Genomic DNA, 24235 nt, shown 5'->3' with positions numbered 1-24235 from the left:
TATATTGTGTTGCGTTTTTTTTGTCTTTAAATTCAATAAAATATTTTCTCTTTTTTTTAAGCTTTGCATCCTACACCTTTATCACTAACTTTTGAAACATATCTATCTAAAATGTCTGTATATGAGCTAAGATATTAGAAACCAGCCTCTCAGATTTCACACACTGATACACACAATAACCACAGCCACACATTTAAACTAACAGAATGAGCTAAATAAACTTGGAGTTTATTAAAGTTTATTTACATTCACAGTGGAGCTGCATAAATTCATTGAAGTGATCAAAAAACTCAAAACATAAAATCTGACAAAAATATTCCAGACGTCTGTTATCTTTTGTGTTACTAGAGCAGTGTTTTGAGAACAGAGACCAATCCACCAATCCACCCCAATGCTAGGAAGAAAACAAAGAAATGTGAGAAAAAGGAACACAACTTCCACATCTTGGCACACTCCCATGTCAGTTTGGGGTTTTATTTCCCCCAGCTACAACCGTTTACTTGAACAAGCCCATTTGCCCAGCACGGGTCATGCTGTTGCAGTACCTGCTGAATGAGAGCGCCAACAACAGAGACAGACATCAGTCATCACCGCCTGCGTCACTACCCTCCTTTGTGGCTATGGGCTCTTTCCACCCCCCCACCCACCCCCATCCCACAAGCCCTCCTGATGTTGGGCTCTTTCAGACGCGGGGAGGATGTACGCCAGCATGGATATTAGACACGGCCTCTCCACATTACTCTGGCATTACAAGCCATCTGAGAGCCAGGTAACTGCATTCTTAAGAAGAGGATGGGGGAAATGCTATTTGCTGTGCGTCACATGGAGGGATCTCTCTAGAGAGGGTCTGGTATGTGTGTGTGTGTGGGGAGGGGGCATGGAGCCTGACTAGAGATGCGAACATGAGACTTTCTTTTGACATCTCTGGACCAGGAAGAGTGTGTGTTTAATTGGTTCAATCATCAAAGTAATTACTGGACCTAGAGGGAATGGGCAACAAAAGGACATGTCCCTATAGCATGTCTCTCTCAGGCCTCCTGCAACAGTACAGCGCTCTGTCTGAGACAGCCAATCATATCTGTGGTGGAAGTGAGCAGCAATTGAGTAGGGGGAGGGAGAGAGAGAGAGAGAAATGGAGAGAGGGAGGGAGAGGAGAGAAAAGTGGACATTGATGCAGACTCACCTCTTGTTGATGGGCTTCTCGTCCTTCTCGTAGGGCTTGACGAACCACTTGCCGAGGCGCACAAAGCTGCGGTTCATCAGGCAGCGCTCCAGCAGGTTGTGGATGGCTTTGAACAGGAGCGTGCGGCACTCGTACGACAGGCCACTCTCCCAAACGCCGTCATCCTCAGCTGAGACACACAGAGAGGGACAGGGGGAAGGACCGTCAATAACAAAGGTTTTTTTTTTAAACGATTGCAATCCGTGTTTCCCACAGGATTTTCTGACACAATGTATTATGTATTAGATCCAATTAGATAGACAGACAGACAGACAGATAGATAGATAGATAGATAGATACTTTGATCCCCAAGGGGAAATTCAAGGTCTCAGTAGCATACAGACATCCCACACAACATGCACTTACAGCAGAAAAAGTAAATATTAATATACATATAAAAACTCCACTGTACAATAGAGACAGTAGAAGATAAGAAAAACTAAAATACTAAATATACTACCGTATTTTCCGGACTATAAGTCGCACCGGAGTATAAGTCGCACCAGTCAAAAAATGTGTCATGAAGAGGAAAAAAACATATATATAAATATATATATGTTGCACCTGAGTTGCAGGACCAGCCAAACTATGAAAAAAAGTGTGACTTATAGTCCGGAAAATACGGTATATAAACAAAATCAAAAATCCAATAGTGTGCTTATGGATGATCAAGCATGAGGTGCTTGCAGTGACAGGGCAGGGACTGGGCCTGTAATTCTGTGTGCATGGTAAGGTGCTCTAAGACAGTGAGTGTCATGGTGAAGATGCAAGAAGTCCGACAGTGCGGCAGTGCAAGAATAAGGTCTAGAGAGACCAGCATAAAATAAATAAATATGGACATATAAGAGAATAATTAAGAGGTTATATGTAAAATATTTTGCACTTGATGTATGAATGGTGACATCCCCACAAAAACAAGTGCATAAATTACATCAAGCACAAGCGGTTCCCTGTGTCAATTAGTTTATTTGATCACTTCTGTATAGACCAGTACTCCACAGACAATACTCTCCCTGCATCTTTTTTGCAAACACTACACCGTAAAGGACTACCAATTGTTAATTACCACTTCATTTGCATATTGTTTTGTACACAAAAACCCAAAATGGCAAGGAGTTGACAACAATGAAAACAAATTAATCGAACATCAGTATGCGGTCTGCTTAAATATTTTCTGTCCATGATAGCAGGGCAAATTACATTATGGCGGGCCGCCACTGTCTAGTCAATTAATGGGACACACTATTGCAGTGTGTGTGTGTGTGTTGGCTATGTGTTTCATACAGACACCTGCTGACTGTAGCTCAGTGTACTCAATGCTGGCAGCATCAGTGATATTCCCACAGTGATCCGACAGCCATCATGCTGCCGCTTACATGTGAAAGAAAATCAACGAAACCTGAGAAAATTCCCAGCGAGCTCTTTCGTCATCACATCACACAGTCGAACGTTCCCTCAGCAACAGCAGCATCGCTGGTGCGCATCAAGACCTTTCCAGCGCACCCTCTGTGACAGGCGCACACGTCGCAGCGCAGCAAAGCGCCTGACTGGCAGTCCTGACAGGGCAGTTAGAAGATCGGGGGCAAAATGTGCGACTCCATCTCATTCACCGACAGCGGCCAAAAAAGCTCAGCTCTATTGATCATCAATCTCTAATCCCCAGGCAGGATACAGAGATTAAGGTAAACAGAGGGATGAGCCCAGAGTGGAAGATGGTGGAGTTGGGGGCTGGGGATGGGGGAGCACCAAAAATAGAGGGGGCTCAGAAAATCCAAACTGATGAAATGCAGGATGAAACGCTACCTTTTTTTCCCCCACTATTCTCCCTCCTATTCCTTGAAAGGGAATATAGCTGGTACTCTTGCATACAAAAACACCCCATATACACACACACACACATACACACACAAACATCTTTTCCTACATTATTGCATCTTCATATACAAGGATTAGGGCAACTGTTGTTCTATTCCCTCAGTACACGGAGGAATGCATGAATAAATTAAACTACATCTCCGCAAGAGCATTTTTCTTTAAAACAACAGAGTGAAAAAAGCTGCAGTGTGGCTAAGCAAGGCGAGGCTGCACGGGCCCATGAGGTAGGGGCTCCAATAGGCAGGACACGCTCAACCTGGGGTACCAGTGCCAAGGGGGAGGAGTTGGGGGAGTGGGGTGTGATGTGTGTGTGTGTGTGTGGTGGGGGTGGGGTGGCTGTATCTGGATCGCGGTCGACTGTGGCCTCCATGCACCACTGATCTCATTAACGGCCACCACTTAGATCTGAGAGCTCTTAAGCGCCTTTCAGACAACACGCTCCACCTTAGCAGTTACAGAGTAAGTATGCATACACACACACACACACACACACACACACACACCCCAGAGGAAATAAAGAAAGAAAATAATGAAACAACCAAGTCAGGAGTTTTCAAATAAAAACCACCAACAGCACACGACCACACAGCTTCCTTACAATGAAGGTCAGTCATTTGTGTGAGTACTTCAGATCTGCACAACCACACAGCTTCCTTACAATGAAGGTCAGTCATTTGTGTGAGTACTTCAGATCTGGTATAGGGTGCCCAAAAAAAAAAAAAAAGAGAAGGACTATATGGCATCACTTTTAGCCATGTTCGTATAGCCCACTGGATTCACACAAAGCAATGATAGAATGGAAGCAGGAGCCAAGACAGCGAGTCCCCTTTATTTAAAAATAAAACCTTATTGAATAAGAAACGGCCTCCCTCTGCTGTCCTTAAATGCAAATATAATAACTTGCAGAGATAATTATCTGCAGTGTATTAAGATGGCTGTCTGTGACGGGGCCAATTAAAAGACCTTCCACGACTCCACTACTCCCCCTCTCGCAACAGGAAGTCGATGTGTCTTGAGCCATCATAACAGGAGAGCGAGGGAGCGAAATGTAGAGTGCGAGAGAGAGAGAGAGAGAGAGAGAAAGCGTGCAAAGGGGGGGTGAGGGGGAGCTAAAAACAGAAAGAAAGTCTCTCATGTATTTTTCACAAGCACAAGTATAGGGCCAGCTCCAGCTCACATGTGCACTTGTAAACAAGCTGCAGAGAAACTTAAAGGGTCTGAAATTTTAACAGCCGTCCTTGAGGTGAACGATCCTCTTCACCCCATCCTCCTCCTCCTCTTCCTCGCATGGAGCGCCCTGGGAATGTTTGACCTTGTTCTTCAACTCAAAGCCCTCACCAGACACAGGCACTGCGCACACAGGTCCATCTGCACAATTTCTCAACACACATGCAGCCACCTATCAGTACATATCTACACACACACACACACACACACACACACACACACACACACACACACACACAGAAAATCTGCTTTCACACCTGCTGACAACCTTCACACCACAAGCATAGGGAGAGAATTGGAACGCAGAGCGGGTCTGGAGAGTATCCATAAAGCCTGCGCCTGCCTCCATCAAAAGCTCCGCAGCGCACACATCCACCACCGGCTCCCATCTGCCCCTTGTCTGCAGCTTAAAAATGTACACTGCGCAAGCATACTTATTAGCGCCGGCATAGGCTGGAGGATTACGTAACTATATTATAAAAAGACACAGTAAATATGTGCTACTTGGCGTAAGCCTCCCAGCATACCGCATTACATCACTACTCATTTCATCAGCACACGCGCACACACACACACACACACCACACACACACACACAGTGTGCCACTTCTTGCTGTTATCATGGACAGTGTGTATTTTACAACACCTAAGACACCGACTCATTCATGCAGGTTGATGACTACGACCACGTCATGATTGTAGTTGAATACAGTTGCTTTCTATGGAGGCTCTAGTCACTGAGACTCTATGGCTCTCAGATCAACTGTAGGCAGTGACTTCTGTATGGGAGCTGGGCCGAGTGTTATGACTTCAGGCCCCCCCGTAATTGCACTCAACAAAGCCCTGTGTTATTGAATCAATGAGATTGGCTAAGGTTCAAGAGTCAGATGCACAGTATGTGTGTGTGTATATACATGGCCATGGCACAAGAGGCACGTTGCAATAAAACTGGTTTGACTTGTTGATGTTTGCAAGGAGTCTGTGATAATTGATCATTAAAAAGGTGCTCTGCTACACAAAAGGAGTTAAAAGCCAAGGCACGGAGCAAGCAGACCCTAGTTGTTTCCTCGTTCATGCCTCCTGCGCCCAGACACCTCCTCCGTCAACAGCCGGGCCCGCGTGGGACGGAACGTCTTTTTTCCGCCAGTGTTTCCTAACTGACGTGTCGATCACAGTTCAACCCCTCCCCTCCGTGCGGTCGAGCAACCCACTGCACAGGGAGATGCAATCGCACGCTACACAGCAACTGAGCACCTGAAGTTGGCCATCACAGTAGATTACACACCACACCACACCAACGCTCAAGCAGTGGCAGGCTGCAGGAAAAAAGAATGCAGCCAAAAAAAAACATTGAACATTTTTAACACACAAACCCCGTGACATACGTATGAAGCATAACTGACGCACTAGGGGAGGTAAAACCACAGTCTTGTTTGCGGTGGTAGGGGGGGGGGGGGGGGGGTTAAGGCTCACACAGACTGCAGTTATCACAGGAAGTCCATGAGCCTTCTGGACAACACCCACAACAATACAAAGGGTACAACCTCTTTCCTCTCCCCCCGTTCAAAATCAACACACATACACACACAAAATGCCTCTGAACTGTGGTAAGTGAATAATGAGCACTTTCACACCCTTAAAAACGAGTTCCCATAGCCACAGACTTCTTTTGAGGGCATACACGGAACACTTGACATGAGAGTTCCCACGCAACCATGGACTTGCTTAAACAAAATTACAAACAAAAGAATAAAGGGCGAAAAAAAAAAAAAAAAAAAGTCTTTCAGCATCACAAAACAGTCTGAAACATTGCTTCAGCAAATGCCTAGGCGTCAATTTAGGTGTTTAAGCATCAGTTAGCTTTTTTTATTGAAGGGGCCTCTGAACCTACATGTTCCAGTTCATCTACCTCGGACATGACTGCTGAGGGCAGCCAGACATGGCATGGCTGGGGGGGTCTAGCAGCACATGGGCACTCCTACTTGGTGTCCCCCTCCCCCTCCCAAGGTTCTTGCACCTTTCCATAACGGCATGTTCAACAGCTTTAGTGCCGTTTCTAACCACAGTCAATCAGTCAGTCAATTTTCCACACAACCAGGACACGTGGGGCATTGCTTACATTTCCATCATTCCAGACAGTCGTGTGTCAATCTATTTTGTAGATCTCGGACCGCAGGCAGGACTTTGAAAACCACTGACATTTGGCCAATGTGGTGAGTGCATTACACAAACAAAAACATGCACGTGCCCGCACACACAAACAGTCACACGCACACACAAATGCAAACAAACATCCACACACAGGAATGCAGCCAGACCTAAACCCTGGAGACAATGGGCACTGGAGAGGCTGGTAATGGTGGCTGGCTGAAAGGCAGACTCTGCAGAGGCACTCCCTGCAGCCACAGGTCTCTCTGGCGGACTAGGCAGAGACGGCGGTGGGTCATTAAACAGAAAGATTAATGTCCACTGATCCTCAGGGCTCCAGGGGATTCAACCTGGCCACTGCGCAGCGCAGCGCAGCAGCCGAGGCGAGGCGGCCGCTTCTGCCCTCTCTCCTGCTCTCTCTTCTGTCTCTGCTTCTCAATTTCCACCTCATCTCCCTTCTGCTTTTTTTCCCTCCTCCTTTCCTTTTGTCATCTCTCTAGATGTCCCTCCCTTCCTTCCTTCCTTTCTCTCTCTCTCTCTCTGCCTGTGCTTTCGTCCCTCTCCACCGTTCTCTTTTCTCGTCATCTCTCTTTCCATCTCTGTGCCACCTTCGTTCCCCTTTTCCCTGTTCGTGAGCACAGTCTCACTGCCACTGCACAGTCCCCTACAAAATTAATTGGTGAAGAAGAAGAAGAAAATAAGAAAATAGATTAAATAAAGGAAGAAGAAGAAGAAGAAGAAGAAGAAGAAGAAGAAGAAGAAGAAGAAGAAGAAGAAGAAGAAGAAGAAGAAGAAGAAGAAGAAGAAGAAGAAGAAGAAGAAGAAGAAGAAGAAGAAGAAGAAGAAGAAGAAGAAGAAGAAGAAAAAGAAGAAGAAGAAGAAGAAGAAGAAGAAGAAGAAGAAGAAGAAGAAGAAGAAGAAGAAGAAGAAGAAGAAGAAGAAGAAGAAGAAGAAGAAGAAGAAGAAGAAGAAGAAGAAGAAGAAGAAGAAGAAGAAGAAGAAGAAGGAAGAAGAAGAAGAAGAAGAAGAAGAAGAAGGAAGAAGAAGAAGAAGGAAGAAGAAGAAGAAGGAAGAAGAAGAAGAAGGAAGAAGAAGAAGAAGAAGAAGAAGAAGAAGAAGGAAGAAGAAGAAGAAGAAGAAGAAGAAGAAGAAGAAGAAGAAGAAGAAGAAGAAGAAGAAGAAGAAGAAGAAGAAGAAGAAGAAGAAGAAGAAGAAGAAGAAGAAGAAGAAGAAGAAGAAGAAGAAGAAGAAGAAGAAAGACAATAAAGAAAAGAAGGAAAAAAGGAGAGATACAGACAGAAGACCAGAGCATGCATGGCTGCCCCCTGATCTTTTTCTGTGTGTGAGAGAGAGAGAGAGAAAAAAAAGAGAAAGAGAGAGAAAGAAAGAAAGAAAGAAAAGAAAGAAAGAAAGAAAGAAAGAAAGAGAGTGAGAGAGAGAGAGAGAGAGAGGAGAGAGAGTAAGGGGAACAAACAGACCAGGGGATTTGTCTGAGAAAACAGACTGTGAGAAAAAGACAAATTGTCTGTTTTTTTACATCTTTCCTCAGGCAGAACCAGGTAAACACATTCCGAAGGTGTAAGATAAGATGACCATTCGAGTAATTTAGACACCTTAGTGCTTCAAAGGCATGCCCTTTTGAAAGGGACATCTTCCAAACCTGTTCTTCCTTAACTGTGCAAGGTCAAACAAGACAACAACTGGCAATGGATTCACAAAATAATGGCCATTAACACAACCATGCACTAGATGTACTGCAGAGTGGTGCATAATATGACTGCCATACAGTGCTGCACACACTATGCAAAGAAAAGAAAATCACACTTCTCAACTTCTGACCATCCACTACTCTTGCAACTCCTTTTGCTTTTCTATACACAAATTCCACAAAATGTTACGATTTTGCACAAATGTGTTCTAAATCCACACACATATTCTCTGCAAGGCCACACACTTGTGTGCACCAACTCACTAAAACATGTCTACAACAAAAATGTATGTCCGCATTTGCACTGAACATGTATACTTCTGTGATTCTGATATTATACATTGTAACATCGGTATGTCTAGATTGTGTTTGTGTGTGTACAAACCTGAGTGTGTGTGCCCGTGTCTGCATGCGTGAGTACATGTTTTTACAATATGTGTGTGTGTGTGTGTGTGTGCGTGCATGTACAATTTTGTGAACTTTGATTTGAACTTTGACTTTTAATATGATATCAGCACATCCATGTCTATGATGAAAGATGTCAATAATGGCTCACATGGACTGAAAGCTTCACCCCCCCACACACACACACTTAGCACAGTTACATGAAAATCAGCCTGCTAGTTTTTGTGCAATCCTTCTAACAAAACGGCACTAAAAAGATAACCTCCTTCGTAGAGGGAACAAACCCAAATAAGGCCTCAACTCCTTATAGACTATAGGTAGGCATTTACATATATAATGTATGGGATATGTTTATATAATATATTAAGTGTTGCAATGGATAATGACTTAGTTACGAAATATTATCCCTCTCCTGCCCTTGCTTTTATGCATAACTTAGAAGATTATATATTGGCATAAGGAGTGGTGAATGGACCATGGACAGCATATTAGCTGACGGGCAGCTATAATGTAATTGAATAACTAACCATTGCAAATGAATTAAATATTAGGCTAAATATTTAAATATCCTCATGAAGCTTGTATAAAAACCACTCAACAGGAAAAGGAAACGAGAGAGCCAAGAAGCCAGCAGATGTTTAAGTAAGGCTGCTTGGGGTAGGCTGAAACAAAACAGTCTCTGCCTTCTATGATCCATCAAAATGCATGTTTGAGGGAATGGAAACTTGACAGAAAATGTACATACATGCCTTCTTATGATCAAGTCGTTTCATTATTGAATATTACCTGACCAAACTTGTACGCAGTCACACCTGGATATTATAGGCTGTGGAATGACTTGATTGAAATGGATCTGTCTACTAAAATATGTCTTGCCAACAGACTAAACTCAAATAGCTAACCAACCCCAAAAAGCTGCTACCACTGGATTTTTCTAAATTGACTCAATTCCCTTCTCTGCTTTTCACAGCTCACTGTCAAATCGATGGCCGCTGTTAACTTTTAAATTAGGTAATAAACTATTACGGAGTATGAGGTAGTCTTGTTAGGAAATGCCACAATGGTGATAACTTCAAAGAACATCCGGATAACCACCTCTACAGAAGCTGTGGTTAATTTCAGCGATTTTGTTACACATTTATTACAGGAATGGCGTTTGAAACAGGTGACTTATTACAAGGCATCCCAGCCCATTTGTCCTCCTGCTCTTCAGTGTTTTAGCAGGTAGATCTGTGAAGCACCCACAGTGGAGAAGAGAAGGAGAGCAACAGCCCATGGAGACTGGCAGAGGAGGTGCAGGAGGGGACTGGGATGAGGGAGAGGAGGGGGGGTGCAAGGCAGCCGAGTACACAAATGGCCAAAAACGGAGGGAGAAATGAACCCCACAGCAATTAGCCTGAAAGACGAGCTTCCTGTCCCAATTTCTTTGCAAAGTTGTTCTTAGAGGAGATGGTGGTGTGTGTGTGTGCGCGTGCGTATATGCATGTGTGTGGGGTGGGGGGGTTCTCTTTTGAGTGCGCACACTCTTTGAATGCCTTTAGACACCAGTTCACAATAACGCTTGGAGGAGTGGAGATGTGAACTGCGCGACAAGATGAGGCTAGCAGTCATCTGCATGACAATTACTTGCCTATGGCCCAACTAGGGGGATAGCCATTTTGTCGAGCAATCCCATCCTCATGATAATTTCAAAGCATTACCAGAAGAACAGTTTTCCCTGCCTCATACATTCCTTAGCATAGGGCACATACTCAACACAGAAAGCCAGTGACACCAGTGGCTCCACATTATCCCTCCCAAAAATGAACGCACCCCTCAGCGCCTTTTTTCGACCCCCATTTCGCTGGTGATTAAGCGAAAGACGTTAAAAGAGATCTTGTGTTTGGCCATCATTCACCACACATGCTCTGTAGGCAGGGGATTACTGGTTGGCAGAAATGTCTCGAGCTCAAAATTAAAAGACTTTCACAAGCTGCTAATCTGATGCCTGCAAATGAGGAGAGGTGGGGGGGGCTTGCGATGCCGAGCAAAACACAAACACACATACACACAAGTACATGCACGCACACTCAGGGAAAATCTACATTTCATTATGACATGATTTCATTGGCCACCCACAGCATCGTCCCAAAATATGCACAAAACGGAATTCGCTGGATCTTCAGATTCCTACACTTCAGCTATGACTAATGAGACTCCCTTTCTTGCCTTCAGCCAGTGAGTGAAAAGGTGTGTGTGTCCAGTCTGACTGGTATTTAAAAACGGCGATACGCCCCATCAATGAAGTCGTCATCTGTTCCTGTGCACGCCCTGTGAACTTGAAAGACTTGAGATTTAATATGGTGAGGGGAGCCAGCTTCTGTGTCTTTTCAGTGATCATCCCTGCACCCCCCCCCCCCCCCCACCCCTTCTTCGCTCTTTTACAGTCTCAAGTGCTCCTCCTGGACCCATCAAAGCTCTCCTGTAAAACAGGGCCTCTTGGCATCCTCTCCCTCCTCCTCCTTCTTCTTCTCTTTCCCATGACTGTCAGAGCTCTCCTGTCCTCTTTATCTTTGCGCACAATCTTCTGCCTTTGCTTGATCCACCTCTCGCTGTCCAGCACACCAAGGAGTGAACCTGTGGCAAGCACGCCATCCTGCCGATCGCTGCTGCTCTGACAACAGAGCAGAGGAGGACACATTCCACATATACTTTCGAGTAAGCCTTTGTTATTGATGGAACTCCAAAGTCCAGCTAATTCCAAGGGGAACGCTCATGCAAATAACAAAGACTGGTGACATTAAAAGCAAAAAAGACTATTACACACTGATAAGACTATTACTTCACTAGTGTAAATACACTCTATGCAAACAGGGCCAAGGCTAAAAACGACCACTTCTGAGGTAAATAATCGCTTAACATTTACCTGCTTTGCTTTAGAAAGAGCGAGGAAAATGTCTGAATACTGAATACTCTCAAACGGACAAAGAAAGGCATTTCCTTCGTACACACTCACTACACCTATGTGGCTGACATAAATGGGGAAGATTTTCGTGGCTATCAAGCGTCAAAAATTCCATTCCAACTCAAAGACTTGCAGCGATACAATGATGAATGCCCAATGGACAGACACAATCACCCCCAGCTCTCACATTTCTCCTGTTCCGTTCCGTTTTCTCGACCCTCCTCACTCAGGCACAGAGCATGAACAAAGACAGGGGATTCTGTCGGCTTCGTCCATCGTCCATGATAATGGAGAAAGGACTAGTGGTGGAATAAAGAAAGGGGGGTAAAATGGTTCTGAGCGGACTTCAATGATGTGCTCTTTGTAGCTGCGCTCTCTTCTTCCTCTTCCTGCTTCCCTCCATCCCTGGGAGTCAAAGAGGAGCAGCCCTGGTTACAAGGTGAAGGAGACCTTCATTTCTCCTTTCACTTTCATTCCTTTTGTCCTTTTTATCCCCTTTATGGACAGAATGTCCAGAATAAAGACAAATTCGGAGGGTTTGCTCTGTGGCTAGAGGTGAAAAATCGGTCGAATGATATGACGCAGCTTTCCCACACAAGCAGAGGGTGGCATAAATAACCTTCATCGTCACTGCTTGTTCGAAACAGATGGCTTTGTTGCGTTTGTTTGTGCCTGTTTGTATGTGTATAGTATCTTGATCCATTATACAAGGGTAATGATAATGAATACTCAATCAATGAAGTATCAACAAGCTATTAGCTTCCTCAAAATCATCATTATTAATAACTTGTTGTATATTTAACACAGAAAATATATAGGCGTATAAACAGAAAAACTATTAATCAAATTAAATGCCATCTCTAGAATAATTTCCGTGGTGGTGATCCTTAACGGATATATAACAGCCCTTGTCTATTCATCGCAAATGTAATAGACTAAACGTCAAAGTTGAAGATATCAGCAAAACTTCAGCTTAGTACTCAAAAAGACATGTCAAGTAAAAAAGCTATCTGAAAAAAAAATGATCTCTTAAGCTTGCAATGGTCTTTCTCAAAGTATCTGGCTAATTCATCAGACTTCATTTGTTGCTATGTTCAAACAGGCACATTTGCATTACAGATCTTTGTTGACATGATTCTACAGCCCAATAAATATCCTGCAACCAAAGCCCTGGCCATGACCCACTGTTTGCGAACCACTGGATTACACAATAAAGTTAAGAACCTGGCTCCCTGCCTGCCTCCCTGCCTGCCTCCCTGCCTGCCTCCCTGCCTGCCTCCCTGCCTGCCTGCGTGCGAAACATTGCATGAATGTCTTTGCATATGCGCCCCTATGAAAAGCATCAGTGCAGTATGCAAACACATGGATACAGTATGAAGATGCACAAGAATGCTGAGCAGCTCTGCAAGTGCTCTCTTAAGACACACGCACACAAACTCACCGGTCAGCTCATTGTGGATAAGCTCAGAGAAGTTGGGGTCGTCGCCCCACCAGAAGAGCCAGAGTTCGCGCCGGCCCTGCCTCTGGCTCCTCCTCCACACGCTCAGCACGTCCGAGCGGAGGCACCGGCTGAAGCTGCCCAGGATGGGGTCCTCCTCCGTCACCGGAAACAGCATGGGCGCCGAGGTGGGCCCCTGCCAGACGTACCGCTTCCATTTTATCCCTGTCAGGTCGGCCTGGGGAGAGAGGGAGGGGGAGAGAGGGAGAGAGAGAGAGGGAGGAGTGCAAGTTAGCTCCTGCTTAAAGAAAGACTAGGCACATGCAAGCGTTAATCCTCTTTCTGCTGCCCCATATGAGCTACACTTGCAAAACATTGCAAAAAAAATTAGAGAATGGCCATACTGTATTGTTCACCAGAAACCCTTGACTATTTTTAAGACAGTGTAATTTTGAGAAATCCTGCCACTGTAATGAAAAAGGGCTATGAATAAATTATAGCTTAATAATATTAAAAGACTGGTTATCTAGCAGTTTAAGTACACTCTGCTTCAGAGTTGCATCAATACGCTTTTATCATGATCGTGGTACCACTGATATGAAATAGCAACACTAGCAACACTAGAAACAAGAATGCTAAAGGAACTGTGCTGCCGGGAAGAGGTGCAAAAGCCTACATCAGTGTGCACCCAATGCATTAGAAAGTTAAAGACCAGTATGTAAACAAAGCCACGTGTGTTAAAGATGCAGGTTAACCTGTTCTGCTGTCACTTGTAATGATTTACAGGAAATTACTTTTTGTCATCTTTTTATTAAGCCTACTGCAAAAATGTGTAGCTGTTATTTGCTATTTGAATGCATTTATTTACCTAACAAACTTTGCTATACCAAGCACACTTGTAGGCTTAATAAAGGTTGACCTACTCATTTTCTCAGTGTAATTACCATTTGCAAAATAGTTTAAAGAAATTACAGTCATGAATGTCATTACCACACAAATGCCCTAATGATGCAGTTATCATTTGAGAGCGATATCACCCATCCCTAATGACCTGTGAGCAGTGACAAGACGTGGACAGAATAAGAAATAGAAAGCTAAATCTTAGGGGAAAAAACAGGGAGAAAAATGTACAGTGTACAGAAATGGGAAGACATGTCTCAAATGAAATTGTGCAACAAAAACGGAAGCCATGTGCTCCAAGTACCCCAACCACCAATGTGGTCCTCTGGCCTCCAAATTCTTTTAAATTATCCATTACAGTACAGACTGGCACCCCACAGCACAGTCTTACACACACAGTCACACACACACTCAGTTACACAATCTAGATTTTCGCATATGATTCAGGTTGACCAAAATTGATTCTTCTTCTTTCTGATGGTTCTTAAAACAAGATCTGTTATTTGTTGTTGTTGTTGTTGTTGTGTTAGGGGTGGATGGATTGACTGCTAACTTTTGTTCAATTCAAATCAAAAGCAAATGAAACACTGTGTACATGGGATGAGAGGGATGAGTGAAAAGGCCTTAAATTAATTAAATGGTGGAGATAGCCCCCGTATAATGCATTTAGACCAGGGAGATTACTTGCTTTCTAGCTTTTAAGCCATTTCAGGAGACAAACTTTCAAAACCAAAAACAGCAGCGCAATGCAACAGGCTCATGTTTATCTAGGCTTCCGTCTTCACCTTCTGAATAGTGTTTTTTTTTTCTCAGAGGTGGTCGACAGATGAAAGGAAAACCGCACTTGTGAGAAAGGAGCATTCTGGCTAACAGGGGCCTGCTACAAACGGCCCTTTCACACTCTTTTAATAGCGTCGTTACTGTTGGCAGCTGAAGCGCCACCATCAATTCCAAATTGCCGAGCTGGTCTCTTACTCTTGTCCAATTCATCTTTCTTCATCCAATTAGCTTTTCTGAAGGCCAGAGGGTCAGGGGGCCAATATCACCATCCCAGCATAACTAGCTTAACCCATCATTAGCAGGGGCACACAAACACTTAACACATCCTTCTTAGATGCATGACCTAGCAATGGTAAGCCTACACTGTACAAAACGTTGCATTAATCCTAGACTTGATAGTATGCCTAATGTGTATAAATGTATATGGTGTGTCAATGAGGATAAACTGTGACAGTTTGCACTACCTAATTTCCTTAATGTTGATTACCCTCAGGTTACTATCAGATATTGTTTTACTGCATGCAACAACACATTGCTGAGAATTATGACAACTTCCTAAAGACTTAGCTTACCATTGAGACAACAAAGGGTGGAATACATGGCTATTAGAACAGACAACTGTTGCAGGCAGCACAACTGTGAAACTCTCACTTTGACTGTAGTGTGACAATGACACCTGCACTCTGCAGAGAAACATCTGCACACGCAGCACAGGGAGAACTTCAACGGTTCACAGACGACACCTGATAATGTGTAATTACGAAAGCTTAGGCCTACTATGCAGGAGCAACTCATTGGCTTCCCTCACATGTGATAAAAAAAATAAGGCAAACAAGTGTTACAAAGCTACTGGGTCATGCATTATTGTTTTTTTTTTTTTTTTTTTTCTGCAGGACTTCAGAAGAGGAGAGGAAATCAACGTGATCGGTCACCAAGTTACTTCAAATAAACAAGTGGGAAATAATATAAACTCTGGTGCAAGGAATACACGTAGGTCTCATTGATTACATGCATACCACAATAATGACTTCCAGAGTTGTTGCACAAACTTCAAAAATGAGATTGCTAATGGAACATTTCAGTGGCTGATCAAAATAAATTAAAAAAGTTAAGTTGTCACTCTCATGCATGTGTACATTTGAATGGGTGTGTCTGTGTACGTTAGTGGGAGTTTGAAAGCAAGAGAGTTGGTCAGAGGAGATTAATGACTAGCTGATCTTGTGCCAAAATAGCTTCTGAAATTTTTCAAAAATAGGCAATCACATATAAACTTCCCCATGTCATTAAGGCTAGCAGGAACGTAGGGTTATGACCTTTTCCTTCATTCACCTCTCTCTCTCTCTCTCTCTCTCTCTCTACGCTTCAAGGACCCACAGCTGCTAGGCACAGGAACCAAAAAGGCAACAGGTGAAATGACTCAAATCATCTTTCCCCTGACACACACACAAACACTTAGGCTACACTGCCGTTAAGTTCTTTCCAGCATGACATTTCCTGAGACAGATGCTGAGACAGATGCAGGCTTAACTTTTTGGAAGACTCTTCCTACAAATCATTTAACTGAGGCCAGTCCAGCCTTCTTGTTAAAGCTAAAAAATGCAAGACATGCTAATGCAGTTAGCACTAGCAGAGATTTGCAAAACAAACCTCTCCACTGCTCCCTCCCCTGCTTGCATTACCCAGCCCATTCTGTGTTCACATTTGACTGATGTCCAAGATGCCAACCTCCCATTTTGAGCTCCTGATTGGCCAGTCTTAGAAACTTCACTGGGAATATCAGTAATAAAGTAATGCTGGCCAAGTTGTTCAGCCTTGCTTACAGAGCCCTTTGGGAGTAGGTGTCAACATCACTATGAGCCTCTAAACACATTTCTGACAAAAACAAAACACAACTTATACACAGTAGAATTAATGTTAGTAGTAACTTCCAGCACATTCCATCTTGCAATCGCACAGATGGTATGTTGTAAATATAGTGGTCTCTTGCCAAAAGCATGGTCTTCAAGACCCGTACACAAGAGTAAGAAGCTGTCAAATCTGTTTCTCCCCATGCTACAGTGTAAGCGTGTAACTGACAGATCTCACGTGCAAAATAATACAGTGATAGACAATTTACCGAACTCCACAGAATGCAAACTGCCTAGTCCAGTTTATGTCTTCTGTGAATAATTGTTGTCCTGCCACACTGTCTCCTCATTCACTGCACTAATTACACTGGCTGCCATCAACAACACAATCAACAACACTTGCAATGGTAATGTACCTGCTTCCCAAGTGTCCCTTGCAAATACCCAGAAGCGTCTGTTTCAACACGTGGAAAAAGGGAGTATCCTAATAATTGTAATATAAATGTTTTGGTATGACTGACCAATCGAAGCAACCCTTGCGGTCATTGTACAAGCATTGGTATAGGAAAAATAGCCCTGACAGTCGCTCTGACCACCTTAGTCGGAAACAGAGCAATTAAATATTTAACAGCTCTCCCAGTACTTCCCATGCCAAAAGTAAGCCTTGCCCACACGCATTCCAAAGCTATAATTACTCCATGAAAAAATGCAGCAAGAATATCAGCGCTTAGATGGAAATGTCTATGCAGATACGCAAGTTAGAATATGTTGTCTAGCTGTTCTGTCAAAATGTGAGGCAATTTGAGCATAGCAGCTGCTGTTCGCGTCTTTTCACGAAAGGGCAAACATTTTTGCACAGAATGCTTCAAGTAGCCATATGAGCATTCTGTTTCTCTGCCACCGCTCCACATTAGAAACATTGTAACTGCTTTGTAGCATCCTGATAATAAGAGAATGCTTCTCTAGAAATTAACTAGGCTACATATCATTTGACCTAAAGTTAACCAACAAGCAAAAAAGAGACCAGGATGTGAAGGCAAACGTGTTCGAATTATTTTGATAAGGGTCTTCCAGTTCGCCAGACAAGTAAACAGGCCCTCTGCAAAGTTATACAATTGAAAGCATTTGACTCCTCTAAATGTGACAACTAAACGTACACAACGAAGTTGATTGCAAGCTAGCAGCAAGTTCCAACTTTACAACTCAAAGTCTTATCTAGCTGGCCAGCTAGCGACGTAATCGTCAAGACAAACTTGCTTACAAATTGTTACGGGCTTCTCACCGTCCATCTTATGTCAAGGATAAGCCACCTCTCCGCACGACAGATGAGTTTGCACACAGTAACACCCATCTAACCACCAACTAAAAAGGATCATCCGCGAACTACTTATTTTAGAGTGTAAGCTGGCTAGCTAGCCGGATATCTTGTGCGCCAGCATGTAAAATAAGGCTAGAATGTTACCCATTCCCCATACAAACACACATAGATCAACAACAGACACCCAACAGATCATATGTAGTTTAAGATAATCAAACAATCATAATTATGCACACCACTAACTATATTCAATCGGAAAATGTTCATCATCAGGTAGCCTAGTTGTAGCTACTTTTGTTGCATTAAACTTAAAATGCTTCCAAATCATGAAAGGAACTTCTTGTGCATTCACACAACATATCTGGTAAACATCAGACAAAAACTCTTGCTTTTTAATATTGCACAACACCCTAATGAGAAGAAATACTGAACTGGGTAATGTTGTTTGAATTGCAGTGGTCAACAGGCCCCTAAGCCCGATCATCCTCGGCTAAAGCTAACGTTTAGCTCTTTTCAGCTAGTTAAAAATGGCTGCTTTTCCTTTAGTTTTAAATCTCTTACCAGACAGAATAGATTGGAATGGCAATCCTCCAAGCTGGCCCCGTTTGGTACAAAACAAGAACTCATCCTTTCACAGCAGGGTCGAACATTCCATCATTACTGTTCCCAGGAAAGAAAGAACGGCTTTCGAATGTATTTTATATGTTGGCTGCAAGCGGAGCTAAGAGAATTATTTTAAACAATCGGTTGGAGAATGTAATTCAACAACCCCATACGACTGCTCTTGTTCGCCTTAAATATCACCTTAAATATTAGAAGCAGCGCAACTCCGCGTCGAGTAAACGAGCATATATAAACTTCATTAAAAACACAAGCGTAAAATGTTCTTAAAACAAAAAGAAAAGGGAGAGCAAAGAAGCAACTCTCCCCCTCCCCCTTAGCTTACAACGGTCTTTACTAAAACGACCCTCTACGCCTCCATCACCACCCGAATAGACTTAAAATAGAAAAACATTCCGTAAAAAGATTCTCGAAACCTAACATGTGATTAAAAATATTCGGTCATTTTAGCCATTATTTCGGTCTCTGTTCCTGATGGTTTCCATTTGAATTCATGGATTCCTTTCTATAATGGCGGCCACGGGGAGAACTCTGCCTCCTGGAGCCTATTGGCTCATTCGTGGTCATGAGGGGTCTGATAATACTGTAACTGATGGGTATTGCCGCTAGGCGAGAGCAAGCGGCGCTGCTGAGCAACCAGATTTTGTTACTAATGATCAAACCTTTAAACTTGCCGGCTTTAATAGTGCTCCACCTAGTGCGTACAAAAAGAAATAGTACAGTATCACTATTCATGAACACCAACAGGGGAGCGTGTCCTTGCAATTACATTAAGCTCTCAGTCGATGACAGAGAAATGCTTTTTTATGACACAGACGAGCACTATCAAAAGGGTATGTGTGTCAAAATGAAATTGTGCTGTGAAATGATACACCACTCAGATAAATCTACAAGGAGCTACTGACAGTTGAATGACTCCAATTAAGGACAGCAGCATGACTTTCAAATGCTTGAATGAAAATAAATAACGATGTTGTGTGGGTGAAATTTTTATAAACAGATGCAAGATTTTGTAGGCAGTGAAGGCTAAACAGAGGCATTTTACAGCATAATGTATTGTCATTACAGCATTGTTAAAAATATATATTTTTACATTTAGATACAGAATGCATTGTTTCTAAGAAACTGTCACCTTGGTGTGTTTCCGAAGACCTATAAGTAAAATCTGACCAAACACACCATTTTGTCACAATCTGTTGCTTTTATCTGATAATAAAAAATAATATTTTCTGTGTTGCTTGACAGTCACCAGTAACCGGATCATAATTTTTATAATGCTATAACTTCTTGGCCTATGAATTTGATTCTGATTCTGATTTATCAATACTACACTGATTTCAATGGTTGAATCCGCTTATTCAGGACTATTTTTGCATCATTTGATTGAAATGGATAGAGTGGTTGCATAGAAAGCAAGGTCAAGTGATAAATCTGTCATGAAATAAAGTAGGCCTTCGCAAGGTCAATAACATGGTAAGGAATTCAAGGATTTTGAAGAAGTCCCTTTAAAAGTAGTTAACTCTCTCTCTCTCTCTCCTTTCTCTCTGTCCATAAATCCTATGGACCTTCAAATGATAATGGAGGTACTTTGTCAAACTGAGAATCAGCCTCTCACTCAAAGAGTTCATCTTATGGACATGTAGCCATCATATATAGACCCTTATAGAAGTAGAATATAATAAAATATCCATCTGGGGCTGCTTCCTGGCATGTGTCTATTGGCAGGTACACGTCTCTTACATGATCACATTCTCTGATTATCCTTATTTAGTCAATGGGACCCGAAAGGGGTTCACTCATGATGGAGGGGGTGCATTCGGATGGATATGTTTTCAGAGAAGGCAGATAAGCTTATGTCAAGTTTTTTGTTTGTGCATTTTATACATCACTGCACATCACATGTGATGTGATGTGTAAGCCTGTTGAAATGCACATCTGATCTTATATGATATTACATTTATGAATTTAGCAGACATTTTTTTATTAGCAGATTTATTGTTTAAAAAAGGACTTGTGATTTTAGGGCCCATCCAGTCACATGTTGTTTGTAGTTGTTGGAGTGAGGTGAGAGGGAAACTAGTAAAATGCAGATTGTCATTTTGCATACAATAAATCACATTGTGAGTTCTAAAGTGCTCTTCAGAAGTCAGTAAACTAGACACAGCAGAAAACCTTCTCCTGCCTGTCTGTGAATGGAATAGTGTGTAAGTGTGCTAAAATAATGGCATTAGTCCTTTCCTGGAGAAATGGGGAGGACGCATCCCCCTCCCCCCAGGATGAATAACAATTAACTGACTGGTCTTTCTTTGAGTGTGATTGTAATTATGTCTGAGCACCCAATGACCACAGCAGTCCTCTGCAGCCCCGTGCCTCCAGGGCTGGGCTTTGCTTGGGGAGCATGCTAAGGACCGTGGGCAGGCTTTAGCCCTTTAGTCAGAGGCCCTCTCAGCAGAGCTTTAAATGCAGACCTGTGTAACAGCTCCTGGCTACAAGGGCTCCTTTGAACCGTGTGATTGTGTCACTCAAAAGCTGCACGCTGACTCCCTTGTCCTTACAGGCAAGCCTACAGGGTGAAAGTGGGTCTCTCTCTCTCTTTCTCTTTCTCTCTCCCTCTCTCTCTCTCTCTCTCTCTCCCTTTCTCCCCCCTCAGCTGCAACTGCAGATGGCGGAAGGAAAGAAATCACGAATGCCCCATATCATTATTACATCACATATCAATCCCTTGTTTGCTAACGTCTTTCTCAACACCGACAAAAGCTGTATGTCTGAGCACGTGTAGCCTGAGCTTGTGTTTCTTGTTAGCTCCATGCCACTGGAGAGAGAGAGAGAGAGAGAGAGAGAGAGAGAGAGAGAGAGAGGGAGGAGAAAGTGGAGCTCCCCACATGCAGAGTCTGAGGCCGCGGCATGAATGGGTGTCGGTGTTGCACAAGTGTGACTTGTGCAGGAACATTCCAGGCTCACAGACGAGTCTGCGGCTGCAGCTTTGTTGCGCTGCCAGAGAGACAAGAGCCTTTTCTGCAGGGCTGCTGCCCGTTGCTGAAAAGAGGGATGTTGCTCATCCCTGCCGCTAAATGATCTGACACACTTTCACTCACTGCGGTCCTTTCACAGCCAGACGTTGGCAGGGAGGCATGTCTCTTTTCTCCACTTTATCTACCTATCTATCGCTCTGCTCCTGCCAGAGCATATTTCTGCAAGACTTTTTACAGTCTCACAAAATGAGAAGTACTCATACTGAACTCCACTTCTTGATTTGTTAAGCATCCTCCAGCATGTGATGACTGCGTGAATAAAAAATTCAATATGAGGAGGGGAAAGGTCATGACTTTAGTCTTCTCCTGTAGGACACATAGGGTGTCATTACTAAACAGAGTCTACAGAGATATGCAAATTCATACAGCAGAGGGTTGTACTTGTTACACAGTATTGAGACCTATATTATAATGTTATTATAATTATTCAATATTTAGAATTAGAAACTACCAACAATGGTGTAGCATTTAAATTCAGTACGTTCAACTCCTGAGATTTAAAACAATTGGGATTTAAAGACAGACAGCCCTCTGAGCTGCATATAGATTCATGTAGGTGTTTTTTATCCAGTGCAACAAGCGCCCGCACGCAAACAACCATTTGAAGTTTGCCAGCGCCAAAACAACAAAAGAGCTATGTACTCCTCCAGCAGCTTTACCGACCCTGGTCTGCACAGTCGGCAAATTCAGCACTGCTTGCCCGTGAGCACTGACTGCCAATTAGATAAGAAAGAGAGGGAGGCAGTGGGGGTGGTGCCCCTGCCAGGGTTAAACTCAAGGGCAGATGTCTTCTTCCGTGAGCGTGGACTAGGAAGACACAAGGCGGCGGTGTGTCTTTTGTATTTGTGTGTGTGTGTGTGTGTGTTTGTGTTTGTATGGAGCAGTCTGTGTGGAATGTTTAAGAATGTCTATTGTGCATCCACATCCACAACTCAATGTATTTCATCATCCACAACTATGTGCCTTTGATCTTCATGCCCAACTCTGGTGATGTGATGATAGCCCTTTGCTTCGATAGAACCTGCTAGAAAGCCCAGGGTGTTCCAGCTGTTGATCCTGTGTCATTAGACACTACCTTATGTGGTAATTACACATGAGAACCTGTTCATACTGGTGTGAATTAGTTTATTAAAGACCAGAGCCAAATAGGACATGGGGGCAAACACACAACATTTAGTTATGAAGGGATGCAAAATGAAGAGATATAAAAGAGAATGGTTTGAAAATATTTTTTTTAAAGATACTGTGTTCTTTATTGCAACTTCAGGTATAAACAAAACCTGTTCAGGACCCTGTCTTCTTTATTACAACCTCAGGTGTCGTGTGCACAGGTGAGCTTGTGATTCCAGGTGTGGATAGGTGAGTTTTGCTTAACTGGCTTGTCTTTCCCCGAGGGTGTTCTGAGTCATGAAGCAATTTTATTTTATTACAGAGTGTAGTCGGCCACACAGGGAACAAGGAATATATGATGCATAGTACAGAAGCAACCACATACTCCAGAGCTTTGCATTTCCGTGTTCTGAAACAACAGTATAAAACAACAGCAGGTAAGCAAATGTCAGTCTCACTCAAAACATTTTATGAAACAATATATTTATCTTTATTCTTCTCAGGTGAGCTATACTGTAAATATAAACTGGCCCACAAGGTGCTGTGTGGACAATAGGCGGCATCTTCTGAAAGAGGCCAGTTAATCTGTAGAACTGACATAAATATAGCTATCTGGTCTTTAAAAAAAACTGTGAGTATACAATCCAAGGATCAGAAGATAGGATGCATTCTGAGCACACGGAGAAGACTCAAAGTAAGCTTATCTCTGTGTCTGTCTGTGTGTGTGTGTGTGTGTGTGTGTGTGTAAGTGAAAGAGGAGTGTATGTATATGACAACATTATCCACAGCGAGCTGCACCATAAACGATCGTAACACGCGCTGTTGCAAGGCGATTTACACCCGCTCTCTGCTCAGCGGCCGATGAATAATGCATGCGTGCATCTGTGCCCCCGGTGGCGGACTGCGAGGGTCTCTCCAGCTGATAGCTACACGGGTGAGGTCCCCTCTCATCCCTCCATCTATTGATCAACTCCACCCTCCACACTAGGAGAGCACTGGAAGGTATGAATGTACACTTTGGATGGAAGACTTGATCTGATGTTTGAGCTCCACTGTTTAACCATACAATTTATAATGAAATGGTAAGACTGGAAATGTGTGCACTTTAATTCTTTTTCCAAACGCAAGGTGCATTTTAATTCAAATGAGTGTAGAGTGGGGCATACTCAGCAGTAGCCTACTATGAATGTAATATACAGTAAATGCTAAACCCAAGAGTTTTAACATAGACTACAACCCGAGATGGCAGACGCCCTCCCACCGTATCAATCAGCATGCAAGCTTTTGTTAATACATGTTTTATACACAAGGGCAATATTTGTATCTTTATTGAAGATTGGAGTGCAATGGTATTTTCATTTGAATGCTTCCTCAACCCACATTGATTTAATCCTGGACGACAAAGCTGAGATATATGGGCACAAGACATCCGGCTTTGATGATCCAGTGTTTGATTGCCTTTGTGAATGGCTGATCACTACACTCTGTTTTGTCTGGCGCATAAAAGAAAGAAGCAATAAATGCTTGTGTCAAAGGTTTTTTTCGAAAACATCTGCATTTTGTAAACAGCCTTCGCCACAGCTACGCTCCTTCTGCCTCTGCTGATTTGGCTTGCAAATGAGGCCGTAGCTGTATTTAATATCCTGGCAATTTTCATAAA

The 24235-nt window shown here is 43.1% G+C and overlaps 1 protein-coding gene across 1 annotated transcript in view; it reads right to left on the bottom strand.

Annotated features, from left to right (window-relative positions):
- Positions 1-18965, bottom strand: part of med13a (mediator complex subunit 13a) — a 68321-nt gene extending 49356 nt beyond the window's left edge. The window contains 3 exon segments of the mRNA XM_048229068.1: positions 1184-1352; positions 12971-13205; positions 18374-18965. Coding sequence (XP_048085025.1) covers positions 1184-1352; positions 12971-13205; positions 18374-18439 — 470 coding nt within the window. The 5' untranslated portion in view covers positions 18440-18965.
- Between the last annotated feature and the right edge of the window lie 5270 nt (positions 18966-24235).

Source organism: Alosa alosa, chromosome 2 (assembly GCF_017589495.1).
Source record: "Alosa alosa isolate M-15738 ecotype Scorff River chromosome 2, AALO_Geno_1.1, whole genome shotgun sequence".
NCBI classification, from domain to species: Eukaryota; Metazoa; Chordata; class Actinopteri; order Clupeiformes; family Clupeidae; genus Alosa; species Alosa alosa.
This window is presented reverse-complemented; position numbering and strand designations above follow the sequence as displayed.